Source organism: Perca fluviatilis, chromosome 7 (genome assembly GCF_010015445.1).
Source record: "Perca fluviatilis chromosome 7, GENO_Pfluv_1.0, whole genome shotgun sequence".
In the NCBI taxonomy this organism is placed as follows: domain Eukaryota; kingdom Metazoa; phylum Chordata; class Actinopteri; order Perciformes; family Percidae; genus Perca; species Perca fluviatilis.
The window spans coordinates 31,500,200-31,520,186 of record NC_053118.1 but is presented as its reverse complement, the minus strand read 5'-3'; the positions used below and the strand labels follow the sequence as shown (position 1 = coordinate 31,520,186).

The 19,987-nt window shown below is 40.4% G+C and overlaps 2 protein-coding genes across 3 annotated transcripts in view; one reads left to right on the top strand and one right to left on the bottom strand.

Annotated features, from left to right (window-relative positions):
* Positions 1-15,524: 15,524 nt before the first annotated feature.
* arl4aa (ADP-ribosylation factor-like 4aa) lies at positions 15,525-19,357 on the bottom strand. 2 transcript variants are annotated; one of them, XM_039805700.1, is made up of 3 exons: positions 19,223-19,340; positions 18,458-18,603; positions 15,525-17,281 (listed from the first exon to the last, which is right to left on the bottom strand). In XM_039805700.1, exon 3 carries the CDS (start codon positions 17,178-17,180, stop codon positions 16,578-16,580), a length of 603 nt encoding a protein of 200 aa, XP_039661634.1. In that variant the 5' UTR covers positions 17,181-17,281; positions 18,458-18,603; positions 19,223-19,340; the 3' UTR covers positions 15,525-16,577. The 2 variants fall into 2 exon arrangements, with proteins under 2 accessions (XP_039661634.1, XP_039661635.1); XM_039805701.1 differs by lacking the exon at positions 18,458-18,603 and having other exon boundaries at positions 19,223-19,357.
* The window catches only part of vwdel (von Willebrand factor D and EGF domains-like), a 51,976-nt gene continuing 50,728 nt past the window's right edge, over positions 18,740-19,987 (top strand). The window contains exon 1 of the mRNA XM_039805698.1: positions 18,740-18,855. The gene's annotated coding sequence lies outside the window, so the exon portion shown is untranslated. The remainder of the gene's footprint in view (positions 18,856-19,987) is intronic.

Sequence of the window (19,987 nt, the reverse complement as noted above, 5' to 3'; positions counted from 1 at the left end):
AGCTTTTTAGCTATTTTCAGCTCGTTGTTTCTGTCATGGCACATTTGCTGTTTTGATTCACTCTCATCGCTCTCAACAACCTCGTTTTCAGTGGCAGCAGGCAGCTGTTTTCTGCAAAAATGCTGTCATGCATTCAAAACTTTACTTATGTAAAAGTATTAAAACGCCCATATTATGTGACACAAAATTATTTTTTTCATAATATGGGCACTTTAACAGTCAAATGTACATTTTCATTGTAAAAGTAAAACTAGTTAAAGTGAAGGATGGTTCGTTTTAAGTTTTTATGTTTTCAGATCAGTCCATGCTCTGCTTTAAAAATAACTCAAAATAAATACTAACTGTTAAGTTATGATGGTAACACAAGGCCATGGCTGTAGCCAGGACTTCACAGTCCAAGTTTCTCCAATGCAAATTGATATTTTGGAGATACAACTGTGACTTTACTCATGTTGAATGTAAAAAAAAACAACTAACTATTACACAGGAATAGTGGACAAAAACAGTTTTAAAAAAAAGCCTCCCAAAATGGACTCACTTTAAAACTGTGCTCGAGTACTTCCCAGCGCTGGTGAGATCTGTAAACCTGAAAGGAATCTAATATAGAGTACCTTATTTGTCTTCCTCCAAGTGCCTTCATTCCACTGTAGTCACCATGAAGTAATATGTTTATATCCTGGAGACATTTACAGTCTTTATTACCTTTTTAACTCTGTGTTTTACAACCTTTTCTTCTCCTCTTCACTGCTAGTAATTTCCTCCTGGGGTTCCCTAAAGTTAATCTTATCATTCAGGTTATCGTGTCAGTCCACAAGTTGTCCTCGGGGTGGTTTAGCAAAACGTGTTCTCAGCTTCAAATATTTAGATGTCAAATAAAGCTTCCTTCTCATTTAAAAATAGCCTTATCAGCCCCACCACTCATAGAAACGCCAACACGCTACGAGACAAAAAGAAATCCAAACAGAGGAGATATTTTTGTCAGCATTCCCAGATTGGGTTTTAAGGGCCAGGAATACAGAGAAAGCCCTTAAAATGTCACAATCTGCGTCATGCCACGACATGTTGCATGAAATTATCCGGGCAGTTTCATTGAGTTATGGTTAAGGGGGGAAGAAATCCCTAAAATGCAGATGTTGACAATAGCTGATGATGGATTGTTCGCTGCAAGGTTTTACTTCCCAGAACTGCTTCTGCCCACGTGTTTGTCGGCCAGAGAGTGTGCAGCGCCTGCGGCAAAGACTTCCTGCAGGCCGAGGATACACCTGCTCTGTTGAACAGGTCCTCACCGAGCCAAACACGTACGTCAGGGCCGTTCCCTAAGGGGGAGGGGGGGGAGCCTATTGTGCTAAAAGCTGCTGAACTTGTAGAACACTATCCAGCTATTAAGAAACACTGTCACAGGCTGGTCTGTTTTCTTGCAGTGTTTATTCAATTCAACTTTATTTCAGACACACAGGTCCATATCAGTATGAACATATGTTAAACACAACATCACAGACAAGACAAAAAAGTTACAATGTTACAGTGACATTTGTTCCAATGTTTCCAAAAGCAACAAGTGTACCTTGTGTCACTCTGTTTGGGGTCAGCTAAAGCCATTATAATTAGCCTGGTTGACACCAGTTATTACTGAGCGTGGGTCTGGGGAAGGTTCATTAACAGCTCATTTCCAAAGGGGCGTCACCAACGGACGCCGCTCAAATGCCTCTGGGCGCCAACTAGACAGTCCTTCAACCAATCAGACCAAACGATCCGGGTGATGTAGCAGCGACAGCGGCATCAACGGGTTGCTGCACTCCGGTGGCAGTCATGTTGAATGTAAACAAGAAGCTGCTCGCCGTCGCTGCGCTATCGTCGTCGCGTAAACCCCGCCTCGACGGTTGTGATTGGTGCCTCGATTTGGAAAAATTGGAAATGGGCTTGAATGGGCTCTTGGCCAGACGGACTTGCAGAGCAAATCTCAAATATGCCGGAAGTTCATCAGGGTTTTCCCAGGCTACATTACAATTACGTTTTTTTGTACATACAATTTCTCACCACAGCATGAAAGGTGGGAACATTCCTAGTCACAAACATATGACTCGCACTCGTCCATCTTGGCAGTTTGAGAAAGATTCTGAATGCATCGTTAAGTGCCACCTGAAGCTTTCTCATTTTTGCCTTACTATAGCTGCACCACAAGTGGGCTGTATAGAGTGGAGTACAGTAGGCTCTAAAAAAGGACAGTTTTAACATCATCTGTGCACATGTGAAATTTACGTGCCAGCATATTGGCTTGTGCAGAGTTTGCAACACTGCTTATTCATCCCTCCTTGTGTTTATGAGGTGCATGTCGCAGCTTGCAAACATTCTGAACTTAGAATATGTTTTTTTCTTTTATTTGTCGACTTTTTATTCTAAAACACACTCTCCAGTTATTTCTCTTCTTTCTTTGCAGTTTGTTTTCCTCCAAACACTTTAAAGAACAGGCAATTTATTTACCTTTAAATTCACGTTAGGTATAGGTACACAGTGCGTCATATTAACATAAATATTAATCCTGGTTCTATTACTGATTTGAAAAGTGCGGTTTAAATAAAGTTTTTAACTAACTACAAAGCTCTGATTGGTTAATTGTTTCTTCAGCTGGAAGAAACAGCAATGACCTTTTTGGCAATCTCAGCCAGGCCATCTCTAGCAGGATCTATGTTAAAATAACAGTACTGTAAATTAGTAATAGGGCTGCAAAACATATCTGTAATCTATCTTTATCACTGAGCAGGCTTCTTTTTTCCTCTCTTCTGAGTCCAACTTCCTGTTTCTGCGTCATTCACTTTTCCTTCCATTCACTTTTTTTCCGATGTCAGTATGCGGGACATACGCTGTAACCACAGCTGACAAGAAAGAAAAACATCCCCTGAAATCCCCAGACTGCCGTTCCCGTAGCATGTTTAACAAGCAAGTAAAAAGCTTTTGGACTCATTGTATGAAAAATTTGATTTTCAAAATAATGCATGTCATGGCTTCAGATGCCCAGGGTAATCAGCGTAGTGATTTTGGGGGCGCCACTGAAATGTACTGATTGCTGAACAAGGCATCATCTGTCTTCTCTGTGGCTTCAGAGGCAGGTGGAGGTGGACACTGGCTACTTTTGAAGGATCTGCTTTCAGTCCTCGCTGTGTCTCTGAGCTCAGGGGCCCCCGCTGCAGCATATCAAACGTTGCCCAAAAACAAAGCTACTTTGTGTCTGTTTTTTTTTTGTTTTTTTCTCCGTGGCCGCAAAGATAGATTGCTAATGAGGCCTCCAGTCTCTAAGCTCAGATCTAGCTTTGAGACTCTTGTCTCGGGTTTCAGCTCACATTGCAAAAAAAAGTAGACTTTATCAGTCCGCTCTCGTTTCTGCAACTCAAGTACAGCTTAAAGGGATTCTTTTAAACCTCTTTTTGGTAGGTTTATGGTTTCTCAGAATATATTTAAAGAGACAGTCTGCATCAGTGCTGAATTTCATCTTTCTCTCATGCAGTTGCTGGTTTTTTTTTGCATGTTACTCCAGAATTGTTATCTCTAAAAAAAGATGTATTTAATACACTTGCATTTAAATGTTTTTTTGAATGATTAATTTCTTTGTTGGGAGTCAAATTCATCTGCTAAATATTGATGAGCAGGCTTTAATTAGTTATGGTGTTAGTCTTTCATTCATTAAAGATGGCTGCTGGTGTTTCATTTTTTGTATTGTATTTCAGGAAAATAAATATGCATTACTATCAATTAGTATTACCATATACTATCGTAATGATTTGTCTAAATTGTAAATGTGTAGATGAACACAATATGTTTGCTAGATGAATTTAAATGCCGAAACAAAATCACAAAAAACCCCTAGAGTATAACATGTTCACCTACAAAGGGGGAAATGCTTTGTAACAAAGGACAAAACAAAGGATTCAAACATGGAGGAAGTTCGTCTGTAATTGCGAACAGAGGTGTGATACTCAGGTTTGCAGAGTTGCCGTAAGGAAACGTGACTGCAAATAGTCAGCGCACATTACAAGAGCTGAACATAAGAATGTTCATACCTGAGCAATAAGACAATCAAAACACTGCTGCAGTGAATACTAGCTTTGCAACAACAACAACAATCTAAACTGAACTGAACATTATAGGATTCTCAAAGATACAAAAGGTCCAAACGTCAAATTGAATAAATTGATAAAGAATGAGTTCCAAATTTGGACCGGTACAGGTTCTTGATACCTAACCCTATGGCTGCAAACCACAACCAACATTTGAACTACTTGTCACCAGGCAAGCATTTTCGTCACAAAGTGTTCCATGAGTGGGCTCCTTAAGGCAATCACAGGCTTTGAAAAATGAACTCAATACGGTAGTCCACTTCAAAAGGAGGTGGTGACATATCCATGTGGGTCACTCGGTTGTATGAAGGACAGAGCTAATTACATGTGAAGGATAGAAGATTAGTGTGCTTTAACTGGGCTGTCAGTCTTTTTCTAAGGAGATCAGATGAATCAGCTATAAGCCACAGACTCACTGCGTGCTCACAGTTTAATGGAGAGGAGGGTCAGTTTGAAAGCAGGAATTGAAGTGCTTTACTGCAGCATTCTAGCAAGAAAGCTCAAATCATCTGTCATATTATTAATGATATGAAATGGCTCCAATGTGAGAGAAAAAAAGACACAAATGTCTGAAAATATGTGTGTACTGCTGATTGGACTTTTACATGTTAACATTGTATTCACTTCAAGCAGGGAAATGAAACAAAAAATCCGACATGCAAGGTTTAACTGAGTAACGGGAACAAAAGAGCACTGTGGGAGAAAAAGTGATAAGAGGCTTAAGGTTGGCTCGGTGAATTTACCGACATGAGACAGAGTAGAAAAAGAAAAGGGAGGTGGAAGTGGTGCAGGGAGTTCTGACTGTACTTTAACCTGATAACAATCAGTTGGTGTGAATTCTTGCAGAGCAAGTTATCTATGTACAACTACTGCAGGTACTTTGTTTTCTACTAGGTGAAGGGTACTTTTTTATTGAGAAAATCAAATATGTGTGCTCTGATTTTCTTTTAGAAAACAAGTCAGCATGCATAAATGCATCCTAATTTTCTGCACATAATTGTATTCTTTTTCCGAACTGGAATCATGTAAAATCTCACACAAGTGGTGCATGCAGTAAAAACCTTCCAACAGTGGCTACATTAGCATTAGCTGTATCCTTGTTATGTTTTTGGTAATAGTTGCACCAGATGAGTATAAGCTTGCAGAGAGTGACTGATTTAAAACCATAAGTATTTCTTAAGTTGTTGGTGCTAATTGTATTTTAGCTTTACATAGTCACAGAATTAGACAAAATCTCTGCTAGCTGACCTCTGAACGCTTATTTGTGCACTAAATTTTTGCACAATAAAGTCTACTAAATGAGGTCCGGGAGCCGCTGCCACTTTCAAATTATATAATTTAGTAATCCCTTATAATTTAAGGGTTTACTAAGTAGAGATTTAGAGATTTTTAACTTAGAAAAGGGTTGCATCACACAAACGATTATTTTATGTAAACATTAGTTGTTACTTAACATTTACACTAACTATATTGATACTGACAAACCAACTGACAAACGTCTATGACCCTGAGGAATCTTATCAAACACTTTCAAACCCTCAAAATTCTGATGTAAACTTTCACATTTTATTTCACAGACAACACAAAATGCTTTCAAAATAAAACATTAACGCCAATAACGTTGGACGAAATGACGTCAGTTAGGTTAGTGTTGTCAAATATTTCCCTCGCTGTCAAGTGCATAAATACTACTAAATCTGAAACATATTACATATACACATACACTTAGAAGTCATACAGTTACCTACAATTAATGTATTGGCAATTACTATAAGATAAATATATCGTTTGCCCCCCTAAAGATATTTTTTTATATTTTTTTTAATGCTACATTGATTTTGTGTCATTGCTTCCGATTGGCTGTCACAGAAGATGTTTTCTTCCAACTGTTTACACATTAGGAAAGTCTTAACTTAAAGTTTACTAGTTGAGATATTCCTAAAGTTTTAAAGGTCCAATATGTAATATTTGTACTGTAATAAATCCAAAAATGACACCAATGCCTCATCAGATATTAAAGAAACATGTTAAACTGAAATACTATCTTTTCTGACAACAATGCTAATGTCAGTATTTTTTTTTTGAAATTACGTCGTGACGAATTTATGTTTATGTTTGATCTGTGTGTTGTTATCAACGCCAGTTTGACAGCCAGGGGTTGCCAGATATACCTGTAAAACGTAAACCCAGCAGCTAAGCTGTAACGGTAGTACAGCCATGAAAGCAGCACACACAGGATCAAGGAGATAGATTTACCGACAAAAAAACGCATGTTCAGACCAGAGGAACACCTGGTAAATATTGAGAGTATTTGAGACGAGACAGCTTGTCAAAAACACGATTGGTATGGTATTTTACAGGAAGATAGTTCAGGCAATTTATCACAGCCACTAGAGGTTTTATGTATTTCAAATTTGTGTACTAATTAGTATAGAGTTGGTTACGCAAAAAGAGACACAGCCAGTAAAGTGTCCAGGTTGGCTAACCCAGCTAACCCTGTTAACTGCTAACGTTACCAGACCAGCAAGCAAGTGTTTAAACGTTAGTCACAGTAGCGACAACGGTGAGTTATTTTGCCACGAGAGGGGCTGTAAATCGGAAGAGAGGACTGTGAGTTTGCAGTGTGTTTAGCATTGTTGCCGTAATTCGCCAATGAAGTGTGTTCCAAGGTAGCTAGTGGTATTTTTAGCGTTCGTATTGTAATTCTAAGAAGTGTGCTGACTGGGGTGGAGAAACGGTGAGGTTGTTGTGTTTTAGCGGTTCATACTGTAATTTTAAGCCGTCTGTCAGTTGGTTACAGAGCTCCGAGCAGGTTTATGACTGTCGATATAGCCAGCATCTAACGTTAGCTACTCCGCTGTGCTGTGGAGTAATGTCTGGCAATGTGAGACTAGCATCTAACGTTAGCTACCCGCTTGCTGTGGAGTAATGTTGGAATGTGAGATAGATTAACGAACTCGTGCTGTGGAGTAATGTTGGCTATGTGAGACTAGCATTAACGTTAGCTACTCTGCTGTGCTGTGGAGTAATGTTGCTATGTAGACTAGCATTAACGTTAGCTACCTGTGTGCTGTGGAGTAATGTCTGGCATGTGAGACTAGCATCTAACGTAGTACTCTGCTGTGCTGTGAAGTAATGTTGGCATGTGAGACTAGCATCTAAGTTAGCTACTCTGCTGTGCTGTGAAGTAATGTTGGCTATGTGAGAAAAGCGTCTAGCAACATTGTTGTGAATGCTCGTCAGCCTGGAACCTCCGTGAACCGAGTTGGGCAGGAGGGGTGGGGAACTTAGTATTTTGAATTGGTAGTGCAGTAACTATTTTAACCGCTAGCTGCCAGTATTACATACAATATTACATATTGCACCTTTAAGTCGCTGGAGTAGGCCTACTAGTTATTCAGAGCTCAGGAACAACTTTACACACAAACATGGATTCACGAATAGCTGGTGCAACCCAGTCCTGGTTCAGAAAAGTCCTGTGACTGAGGGCACCATATGTGCAAGGGGAGCCTGACTTTAATTTATTTTTTGATTTATGGCTTTGAGGGCCAGAGGACGTAACCCTGCCCACCCCTGCACCCCCTTTCCCCTCCCCCGGAGGTTTTACACCGTGTAGGAGTTGGGAGTCTGGTTCTCATAGAAAACCTGCAACCTGATTGTTCCACTCGGCACCCAGCATCTGACACAGCAGCAGGGGACAGTTGATAAGATTTCTGATGGACTCAAATGTTGACTTTTTGGTTCTTTTTTTTTTTTTTTTTGTCTTTGCTAGATGTCCTAATGACCTAATCTAGGCCACAAGTTCTGACACCCTGCAGCTGACAAGACAAAGTGCAGCCTCGATGTTCCGAGGTGAGACAGGTACCCCCAGGCGTCCCAGAGACTGATGCAGATAAGGGACATGCCTGCACACAGACGGCCATGAAACCCAGACTCCGTAAAAACCCAATCAATCCTCTCTTATCTGCACATTCTGCTCCACGGTGGGGCAGACGGTCCAGAAGAGCACCACCCTTCAACATTATCTCTAAATCGGTGTAACCAGGCAGAGAACGTCAGCTTTCTAGAGGCACAGGCTCCTGTGGTGAAGGGCCTGCTCAGATTGCCATGGAAATCAAAGCAGATTGGGAAACTCTGACCGGCTAGTCAGGAGTGTTAATCATTGAGGAACATCAATAAAAAAAAGAAAAGCCCCGCCCCTTCCTTCTCCCTGCTAAAAAAAAGGGCTCAGTTCATTATTCAGCCTCGCCTTTCTTTGCAGTTAATGAACTCCTAGTTGGGACTCCTTGTGTTGTGGCTGCTTAAATACCTCAGTCAGTGTTATTGCCAATATCAGGGGAGTCTTGCTGTTTATACCAAGAGGATGTCAGCTTCATTACACGAGGAGAGAGGGAAAAAAAACAACAAACCCGTTGAGACATAAACGCCTCTCGTTTCGAGGTGGAATAAAATGGTGTTGTTTAGGTTTCGCTGCAGATTAGATTAGGGTCCGATGTGATTCCAATAAGATAATTACATTTTAAGGTAATGTGTAGAGGGTCATTGGTAATGTGAAGAGGGTCATTGAGAGCAGCTATATTTGGTGTCCTTATAAACTCTTACTTTCTTGTTTACATTTACAGAAGATTACAATTTATTTGCAGCTGTTAAATAAATAGTTTGGCCCTTTAAACTGCTATTCTTGAAAGTTGTCACAGCTCATAACGGAGGAAGATTTAGTTAAGACATTTCCCACTCGTCCTACACACGCATGTACATATTTATGTACCAGATCGTGATTAGTGGAGTAGCAAAGACACTTTTAAGTTTTAATCAGATTTAGTAAATTAATGATGGGAAGATTTCTTAGGGGGCTTTTCCACCTTTAATTTGACAGGACAGCTAGGTGAGAAAGGGGGGAGAAAGGGGGAAGACATGCAGGAAATCGCCACAGGTCGGACTCGAACCCTGGACCTCTGCGTCGAGGTATAAACCTCCAAGTATATGTGCGCCTGCTCTACCAACTGACTGAGCCAACCTGATGGGAAGATTTGAATTGACATTTTACAGAATAACACAATATACCTAAAAAAAAAAAAACTAAGCCAATGAATTTAGACAAAGGGATGAAATTACACAAGCATGAAATGGATATTTCCCACTCGCTAAACTGTATGAATACTAACTCACCACGCTAATATTTCCCCAAATAGAAAACTAAATTTGACTTGAATTTAAACGGTTAGTTTTAACATCATGTATGGCCTTAAAGTGTTATTTTTGGTAGTTATGTTACAGCTTGTGACGCATAAAGTCTTTACCAGCTAAAAAAAAAAAATCTTTTTAAATGTTAATGGTGCAACCAGATTTAGTAAATCACAAGTTTAAAGCTAACCCTTACTTTATACACAAACTCCGAGCATCCCAATGACTCAGCAGGCTGGAGGGCCCATGCTTTGTGCTTATAAAATGTTTGAATTCCACGTCTGACCTCGGCTGCATTCCATTTCTCTCCCCCTCCTGACTGTACACTACGTCAAGCAGACATGCAATTAAAATATCTAGCGAGATAGACGTGTGTAACCCCGGTTTGAACCCTTGCGAGGCTTCTTTATTTATTTATTTTTTGGTATGGGGATTAATTTCAGGGCCGACACTGCTTAGAGGCGTTTAGGTGATTCAGACAGTATCTGATTTGAATTTCAATTATCACACAGAGGGCAGAGCGTCTAGACTAAACGACTGTCCTGCGTCTTTATTAACTAAGAGGCTTTTGACAAGTGTATCAACCTGAAACAGATGTATCAAACACTTTAGGAGGCCAAACAACAGACTGTAGTGACATATTAACTAAAAATCTTGCAATGCAATTGAAAAACTTTTTCCCATCATGGCATTGCAACATCGTTTATTTACAAAAACATTTGAGTATTTCTGATAACGGTTGTTCCTGTGTTTAGGAGGTTTCTGGTTGCAAATGTATCTTGCCTGCAAATGCTGTTGTTTTATTCCTTTTTGTTGAGTTTTTAATGCCATGCTCAGCAAACCACATAAGTTGCTGGTTGCACAAAGCACTGAATCTAGGTTCCTAAATCTTTCAACTATTTTGGGGCCTCTCATCTGTTGAACGATGGAACTCCACCGAGCCCACCGCTCGCCATGAATTTCCCCATCAGCCAGTGTGCGAACATAAAGCTTTGGAGACCACAACCTAAACCCACCGTAATCCCTCATGCCCAAACAAGACCAAAGACAGATTTCACAGGCTTGTGCCTCACAATACCCAGTCTGGAGGGGGACACGGCTCTTTGTGAACCTGATTTGTGTCTGGGCGTGGGTGCGATGTGGATGTTGAGTGGGTGCAACTGTGTGGCCTAAAGTTTTCATGATCAAAACAGTAGAGACTAGAGAATGAAGAAGTTATTTGCCCGTCATCGTGTGCACGCACACACGCACGTACGTACAGATTCTTATTCCGTCTGCCGACAGTCCTACTCTCTCAGATGGGGAGCGAGAGGTGAAAGAGCAATCCTCACCTCCACAATGAAGCTTTCACACAGGCTGAGCCAAGGAATGCCGCTGCAATGAACACTGTCACCCATCTGTGGCGTGTGCCAAGTGATGCCTGATAAAAAAGACATTTAGCTGTGCAGGTTGTCAAAATAACTGCTCATTTTTCACATTCTATCAGAGTTTGGTGCATTGTGGCTACAATTTGTGATATTCCCATCACAATAGTCCCACAGTGTCGCACATTTCAAGCAGAATAGATGATGTATGACACCACTTCACCCTGTCTTTGACACAAAATTCTGCTATCTTTTAAGTTGAACGTTCTAGTGCTGACCTTTGCTACTCGAATCCCAAACCTTGTGAACAGAAACATAAACTATAGCAGATCACAAATTAAGCATAATTGAGCAACTATATGGCCGTTACAAGCCAACAGTCTTCATAGTAAACTTAAGTAAGGAAGTATTATCAGAAAAATTTACTGAAAGTATCAAAAGTATAAGTAATTAGGCAGAATGGCTCCTTTGCCAAGTGTTATTTTATTATAGAATATTGTTATTCTGTTTTTATCACTTACGAATGCACGTAAGAGCATTTTAATATAATGTGGAGCCAATTTTAGATACTTTGTATACTACTAGGTAGCTGAGTAGTATAGTAATGCATCATATAAGTAGGCTGTATCATATTTTTTATTTGTAAAAAGTAACTTGTAACTATAGATGTCCAATACATGTATTATTGAAGTAAAAAGCACAATATTTCCCTCCAAAATCTAGTGGAGTAAAAGTATTAAGTGGCATAAAATGGAAATACTCAAGTAAAAAACAACTATGACAAAGTACTTGAGTAAATGTATTAAGTTACATTCCACTACTGCATTCTGACAGCTTTAATATAACCCAAGCACAAATTAGGTTTCCTGCAAAATGTAGGCCTATTTAGCAAATGTATTTTGAGGGAGATAATGTTTAACATTTTAACACAAATTTTGCTATTGTTCATTTTTTAAACATTCATGGCAGAATATGAAATCAGCAACATGAATAGAAAACTATCTAACAGGAATATCAGCACGATTGACTGATGGAAGATATTAGGTGTATTATTCTGTCGAAAAAACAATGTCTGTCTGTTTTGCCTGTGTTCGTGTTGCCACAGCTCACTCTCTGTCTCCATGGACCTAATGAAACCAGCTTCTCTTCTCTGCACCAAAGAAAACAGGAGTGCACTTCTCTCTTCCTCCCCCCCCTCCTCGCTCTCTCATCCTCCTCCTCCCCCCTCTCCCCTTGCAGGTGGCCCCGTTCGCTACTTTGAGCGAGGCTGCAGGGCTACGGGAGGAATTCACATGTAAATAGGCCACTCGCTCTCAATAGACTGGGGGAAGAAAAATGAATCCCGTCATGATAACCTTGCATAATAAGCAGGCTAAGAGTATGCATATTGCAATGTCCCCTTTTTAAGTACACAATGGGATAAAGCTCCAAACTCAGCAGAAAAAGAGAACCCTCTGGAGGTGGATTTATGGGAAAGTAAAGTCGTGCAGTTTGACACAAACATTACTGTGTCACGGCCATGCAGAAAAAGGGTTTTATGGCATACTTCCCTCTACAGCATTACACCAAAACATGCTTACAGTATATCCTTATTTTTATTTCTATAGGATACTTCAGATTTCAAAGAATTCTTTGTTTGTGTCTGAGCATACCGTATACGTGCTGCGGAGGCTGAGCGTTAACAGACTAGCCCAGGGTTCGAGGTCGAAAAAAGGCATTTAACCATTTCAAGTTGCACATTGTCTCGCACAAACAAACCAATTAAGCATTGAGTCATGTTGTTTTTCTTCTATTTCATCCTTATTTCAACCTTATTTCCCAGCGAGGATCATTTAAATGTCACTTGAATGCATCTCAGTCTCTTTTCTGGGTAAGGCTAATGCAACATAGAATAATTTGGCTACTTGAGACTTCTACTTCACAATTAGTGTTTTCAACATTATATCTGTGCGCGTTGGCATTCTTATTCCTGGCATAGATGAAAAAATAGAACAAGGAATTGTTGTATGTATGTAGGTAAGAGTCAGTCCTACTGTCTCCACGCACACACCAAATGCCCATTGCTTGCATAAAGACACATTTTTTGTTGTTTTTGCCTTTGAAAACTTAAATTAAAGCTAATTTTACCTTGTATGCTTCCTACTACATGGGGTCATTTGAGCTGAAAAGGTGCATGTGCATGTATTGAAAGGGAGCCTTGGTTTGAAAGAGTTTGAAAACCACTGGTCTATAGAGTAGTAAAGCAGGAGTAATAATTTTGGGCATCCAAGGTCTCATCATTTTTTTTGCATAGACAATATAATATAATCGATAGTGTGAGTGAGCACTTCCGAGGCTTGAATGAACATGAAACTCTCCTGGTGGGTTGAATCCCCAAAACATAATAACAATATCAGGGTTCTTTGATAAAAAAAAAGTCAAAGGTACTGTACAGGCCTTTGCCCTTAAAAACTACAGGTTGTCAAGTCAACTACGACTCCCAAGAAGCATTTCAGAGAGAAACATCCAATCAAACAGCTTAAACTCCCGACTGGAGCTTAAGGTTACAGATTGGGTCAATCTTAGTCAAATTCAGCAACTACAGTGTGGTGTTTTGTCCTTAATTGCAACAATGCTTTCTGAATTTGCAACATCTCGTAACCGGCTTTCATGGCAACAGCAGCTGAGTGTTGTAGTATTTACAGCCATCTGCCATATTGGCAAACTTCATTTCTAAAAGTTTAAGTTGAAATACAATTAAGACAGAGGAAGACAACAGGAATCTATAGTAGCGTTAAAATATTCATGAGACTCCTTGATAACTTGTGTTCCCATGGCCCATGAGTGCTTCAAGGGCGTGTCTCCGTTGAGGAACACTGAGGATATCATTAAAAGAAAGATTTGACGTGGGAATTTACAGTGCGGAGAAAACTTCCTGGAACCAGCTCCTCCTCCCAGCTCTATCACATGTTGTCGAAGAATGTCATTGCTCTACACGTATCCTCATCAAACACCCACGGTAGAACACTGTGTACAGTTTTCAGCCGGCCCAACCTGAAAATGAACTGCCAAACTCAATCTTGCCTTAGGCATACCTCCAGTGCAGTATAAAAGCAATAATGGGAGGGAATTGTTGCAAGGATGAGCTACTCCAAACAAGACATACTCATGAGGGACACTGCAGTGAGCTTTTACCTCATGTTAGGTTGGAGCGTTTTCGTGCCAAGCACACCATCCGAGGTTAATGGGTTAATGCATGGCCCCTGGACAAAGAGATTTATTCACCCTAATCCACCTTTCACTGAAGACTTTGCAAGAACAAGGATAAAGGCTGAGATAAAAGACTGGACAGAGGGTGTACTTTCTGCATGCAAGAAAAGTGATTATATGATCTAGATAAGTTACTTTTGGTTGTTTTACTCTCCATATCATTTGAGACATATTACACTGAGTCAGCAAAAGACAGGTAACAAGCTTTTTGGTTTACAGAGCCAACACAAAACCCCCGGGCTGAGTGCTTCAGCAGATCAAAGGAAATGGCCTGACGTCCATACAAGGAAGGCATGGACAGGACCTATTAACTGATTTACACACACACACACACACACACACACACACACACACACACACACACACACACACACACACACACACACACACACACACACACACACACACACACACACACACACACACACACACACACACACAGCTGACCCAGCTTTCAGAGAAAAGGAAGTAGAATCAGGAAAAGTGTGAATATGGCTTTGCCATTTGAGTTTCCTTTCTTGGCAAACAAGTTGGGAAGAGGCACCTGGACTTCCCAACACAAACACATGATTCATCAACTTTTAACAAAAATGGGGCATTCTGGAAATCAACACTCTGGGCCAGGACCCTTGGGTGCCATTCCTCCTTACTCTCTTTCCATAATGTGCACCTCCACCCCCCCCCCCCTCTCTCCCTCTGCTTTTCACTATCTGATAAAGTTGTCAAAGCCACACAACAGATTAAAATGAATCAGTAAGTATTCCACTGATTTAAATTACATTACGTTGGGGCCCTATGAAGACATACAAATGTGTGAAAATTAGTGCTAAGGACATGTACTGTATTTTCTATTTTTGAATCCAGTTAGATCCCCTGAGACACAGCACCAAAACCCCACATGAAGGTCACAATTATCACATTTAACTGGAACAGATATTTATATGGTGAGGATGTTTGGCAATTCATCGTGTGAGAAGTGCAAATCTGCATCAGAGTTACTTTAGAAAGCCAGCTGCTGCACTGGTCTGTCTGGCTTTACAGTCATTAATTGTTTCAAAGGAATGGGGAGAGCAAATGGCGTTAATGTTGTCATTACTAATGCACTGGCCTACATATCTGCCCAGCTCAGTCCAAAAATACTTGGTATTGCCCCTGGCTTCACAGTCTCCTGCCCCAGCCTGTTGTACTGGGTCTTTTCTCTAGACTGCCCTGACAACATTTTCAAGTCCTGATGACGGCCTGCCTGTGCTGCATTAGTCAAGTCAAGTCAATGTATTTATAGAGCACATTTATAACCAACCCAGGCCGAACAAAGTTATATTACGTTGTTTATTTTGGATGTTCGTATTCTGCTTCACTGACGTACACCAGCTTAGCTTTTTATGTGATATTGAAACATCCGATTAATAGCAACGTTGCCTGTGTCTGTATAAAGTCAGCTCATTAAGCAAACATGGCAACTCAGCACATATATTTAGTGAGAAATGAAAGCCCTGACAAAGTCAGAGCTTTCATTTCAGACAAGACAGCACTCCTCGCCGTCATTCAGGTTGTGGGTGTATTCCTGTGTCGACACAATTTGTTGTGCAAGCTGCTTGAAATGAAACAGAGGACATTTCCAAAGTGATAATTAGAGCATAGGTTGACTGAGCAGGCATTTTGTTTTTGTTTTTAGGAAACCCCTTGTATCACATTCACATGACAGAACTAGTTCTGGGGAAACTGGTGGTTTGGTGCACGGTTAAAGGGCACACTTAACAGATGTTTTCACACACTGCCTGTTTTTTGTCGCTCCCTACGGATTCAAACAAGCTAAAGGAATCGCAGGTTACAATTCTGAACTTCTTTGCTTTTCAAATAGAACGACAATGTGGACATAATAACACCCTCCATTTCACCGTCAACCTTGCTCTAAATATGTTTTATTAAGCAAAACTTAATGCATAACCTGTCTAATGACAATGTGGACCAACTACAGTAGCATCTGTTGTATTTTGCCCAAACATTTCTGTAAAATCCAACACAATATGCTCTATTTAAAAAAACTGTAAACTTCATACGAAGAAGTGATACTCTAAAGTGCTTTTTAAAAAATGAGATATAAGACAGCAAGCCATAATAATAATGCTGTAAAGCATGATAATACTTTTCTTTCACAAAGAAAGTCCAGTGTAAAAAATGAACACTTTATATACAACATATAAAACAGTAAAATAAAACTGATGTATATTTTGTTGCCCCTCTGGTGTAACAATGTTCAATCATTTACCAAATAACCCTTCAACTAGTCAAAGCCTTTTCTTAAATTATTTTTGGTAATATTGTTTGGAACAGCCATTCATGAAACATACAGCATCCTTAAGTTCTCACCACCACCCTTCCAGACCCCAAACCCTCAGTGCTTTTAAATCCATATAAACTCTTTATAATCATATCCAAACATGTCTGAAACTTTCTCATCTTCATACTGTATTTCTTTAAGTCTCACTTCCTGCTCAACAGCATCATCACAAGACCAAGACAGGGAATCCTAAAACCTAAATTTTGGACTGATAAAACTCAGCATTTTGAATGTGGACCTGCAGTGGATGCCTTTATCCACCCAGGAGGAGAATACTCTTTGTTTCCTTCACATATAACAGCAGACAAGTCTTTCTCATGACATGGTTTATCTCTTTTTCTTCTGCTGCCGCAGCACCTTTCTCCTTTTAAGGATCATGTCATGGAGTCTGTCCAGACCCTCCCGGAGTCCATCGCCTATGATAGCGCAGGTTGGCTGCAGGTGCCAGGGAGTTGCAGGGCCAAGTTCTTTCAGTGACAGAACTTTCTCAATTTCAGCAAGTCCCAAAGAGTGTCTCAAGTCCTGTTTGTTGGCTACCACCAGCAGGGGTACCCCCTGGTTTTCAGTGGTCTTGGCGATTTTGTGGAGCTCAGTCTTGGCCTCCTCCATGCGCTCTGCATCCACGGAGTCCACCACAAATATGATGCCGTCCGTGCATCGTGTGTACGACTTCCACAGGGGGCGTAGCTTTTCCTGGCCACCGACGTCCCAGAAGTGGAACGTCACAGTCCTGTGGCTGCCCAGAGACACTTTCACCTTCTCCGCGTTAAAACCTTTGGTGGGCACCGTGTTCACAAACTCATTGAACTGCAGTCTGTACAGAACGGTGGTCTTCCCTGCGGAGTCCAGGCCGAGGATGGCGATGTGAAACGACTGGAAGAACGGGACGTTGGAGAGGAAGCTAGGTTGTTCTGACAATCCATTCCCCATCTTACTTCATGAGGAAGGACTGATGATTTGGGAGATTGTATCCAATTGTCCAGCAATAATCCTTAGAGCTGATTATATTCCAAAACAATCGCAGCAATAACCTGAAAACAAATACTGCAAATGTTATTCTGGGTAAACACAGGCTTACAGAAGCAGTAGCACTTAAAGCAAGAGGACGCATGCAGCTTTGACTGAACAGCTACTGTGGCCACAAGTGGAAATTACAGGATAATGGCACATTTGATTCACCTACGTCCTACGTACATTCTCTTGAGTCTGTCGCTTTATGGACATTACGATTGGGTGAACTGTAGCACAAGTAGAGAGGAGTCATAAAGTCAACAAATTACTTTATGACTCTATTTTACACAACAATAGCTATCTAAAGTTTGCAAGGGTGCACGTTCTTGCCTGTCAGAAAACAATTATGTTCTCCTTCAAAAAAGGTACTTTATCTTGCGTTAAAGCTGCACTTTCATATCAATATCTTTTACAATAACAATGGATCCAATCACTATGTGCAGTGTGATAGGTGTCTCTATCACATGATCTGCATGCTCGTGCTAAGTGAGCATTACATCAGCATGCAAAAGAATTCTGACTGAATATGCCGATATAGAAAATGTTAGGGTTGTTTTTCTGCCGCTATCGGACAATTTTCACATGCAACAGTTGAGAGAAATGGGTATTAATGTGGATGATGACCAAAACATATGTGCATATTCATTTTTCAGGGCACTTAGTCAAAGTCCACAGTGGTGCGTCACTTACTATAAAACATCCTTTATGACCAGGAAAAGGCCTGCGAGCAATATACTACATCTAATCTGATATCACAACGTCATTATATTGATAGATTACCTATTATAGAACCAAAGCATTATTCAATGTACCATGATAGAAAATTTCTTTCATTTCAAAGTGACACAAAAAAGGAGTTTACAGCCACCTGAAGTCCAAAACAATGTATTTCTAGCCACCATATTGTTCTAAGTTCAATGAATTCATCTCATATGGTATCAACATTCCTACAGGGGCCTGTTTGCTAGTTTTGCTGTAATTTTGATAGAACATCCATAATTGTAGTAAAAATAGAGTTTAGTGTCCAATGACTCGGTGTTTTATCTAGACATACGATTGCACTAAATGTACAGACGACTGACAACACGGCAGGTGAGCAAATGCATTTTTATGTCAGTGGAGAAAACATTAAACGTAATCCTCTAAGAGAAACGCGGTCCTCTCCAGTGTTTTAAAACAGCTTGAATTCAACTCACTGTGTATTTCCGCCTCGTATGTCGGCAACAACGATCGAAAATCCTTCCTCAAAAGCGGAGACACCCTCCCTGTCTGTCCTCTATGTCCCAGTGTGGGTCTACCGCTGATGGCACTGCTGTCAGTCTGGACCAACGCCACACGAATACTGCGGGAGCATGCGATTGGTCTATTTACTCCGTTCTCTGCAAGCTTATTGGCTAACACGGCTGTCAATCACGGGTCTTGCCCGGGAACCAGGATCACCTGTTGCTCCGTCTGTCCGTCACACCATTTCTTACTTTTGACATCGATAATGTAGCTATCGTTATTGATCCGCAACCAGATTATAAGTAAGCCGATGTGTTGAAGTCTGCAATATTTATATATATAAAAAAAAACGACTGGAGAGGAAACGAAGGTACATTTAATTTAAAAGTTGGTTTTAAAATGTCCAGAAATGCACTTTTTACGTTTTGTTGACGTTGATAATAAATGTTTCATACCACCAAGTTGCAGATACTCTGCAGTTTTGACATAAAATCGCGTCCAAGAGCTAAATGGCAGCTAGCTAGTCCAACTTTACAATCTTGAGGCTCCATTATCATTCACAGTATTTAACGTAACGTTATCCCATATTAAACCATACACGGACATTCAGATAGCATAGCTACGTTATAAACACCCCGCAACGAACGCTAGTGGATAAGCTAGCTTACTAACGTTAACTTAGCTAACTGTAACGTTAAACGTTAGCTAGGAGCCGTAAAAGTAACATTTAAACGTACCGTATAGTCAGCTCGGAGAGTCGGCGTGTTTTCGCTTTTCTGTCCGTTTGTGTGTTTGGAGCATGGTGGAGAGAGTGAACGAGAGTGTGTGTGTGTGTGTGTGTGTGTGAGAGAGAGAGAGAGAGAGAGAGAGAGAGAGAAAGAGAGACAGTGCCGCCCCATTCATCCGCGTGTTTTTGTTCAAAATGATTGGCCAGAGAGGCAGGAAAGGCACCACGCCAGAGACGGTTTAGAACCACCACGCTCACTACAGCCCATCATGCATGGAGGAAAACAAACACAAGCTGGCCCTTTAGCAACTAGTTTACATAACCTGTCTCTTTTTCTTGAGTTTTGTAGTTCACAATCGGTTGTTTGATGTCGTTTATTTTCACACAGAGACAGGGAATATAACACAAAACATTGGCCAGTGGTGCAAGAATTACTCAGATCCCAGTACCAACAACAACAGTGTTGGTTGATATACAGTCTATGGTTAGAAGTAGCAAAAAATAACACTGTGAAAATACACTGTTACCATTTACTTACATTCTTACATTCAGCCAAAACAGCAAAATGTAAATAAAGCATTACAGTAAAAGAATTGTCCCTTTCAGAGTTATATTATTAAATAAATTATAGTTGGAATATTATTACTGATGCGTAAGCTGTTTAGTTTGCATATGGTCCAGTTCATGTTGGCCATGCTCAAAATCACTGAACATCTTTTAAAAAGTAAAGAAATGATTTCATGTAAAGTAAGCAAATGAGCTAAAACGTTTCAGT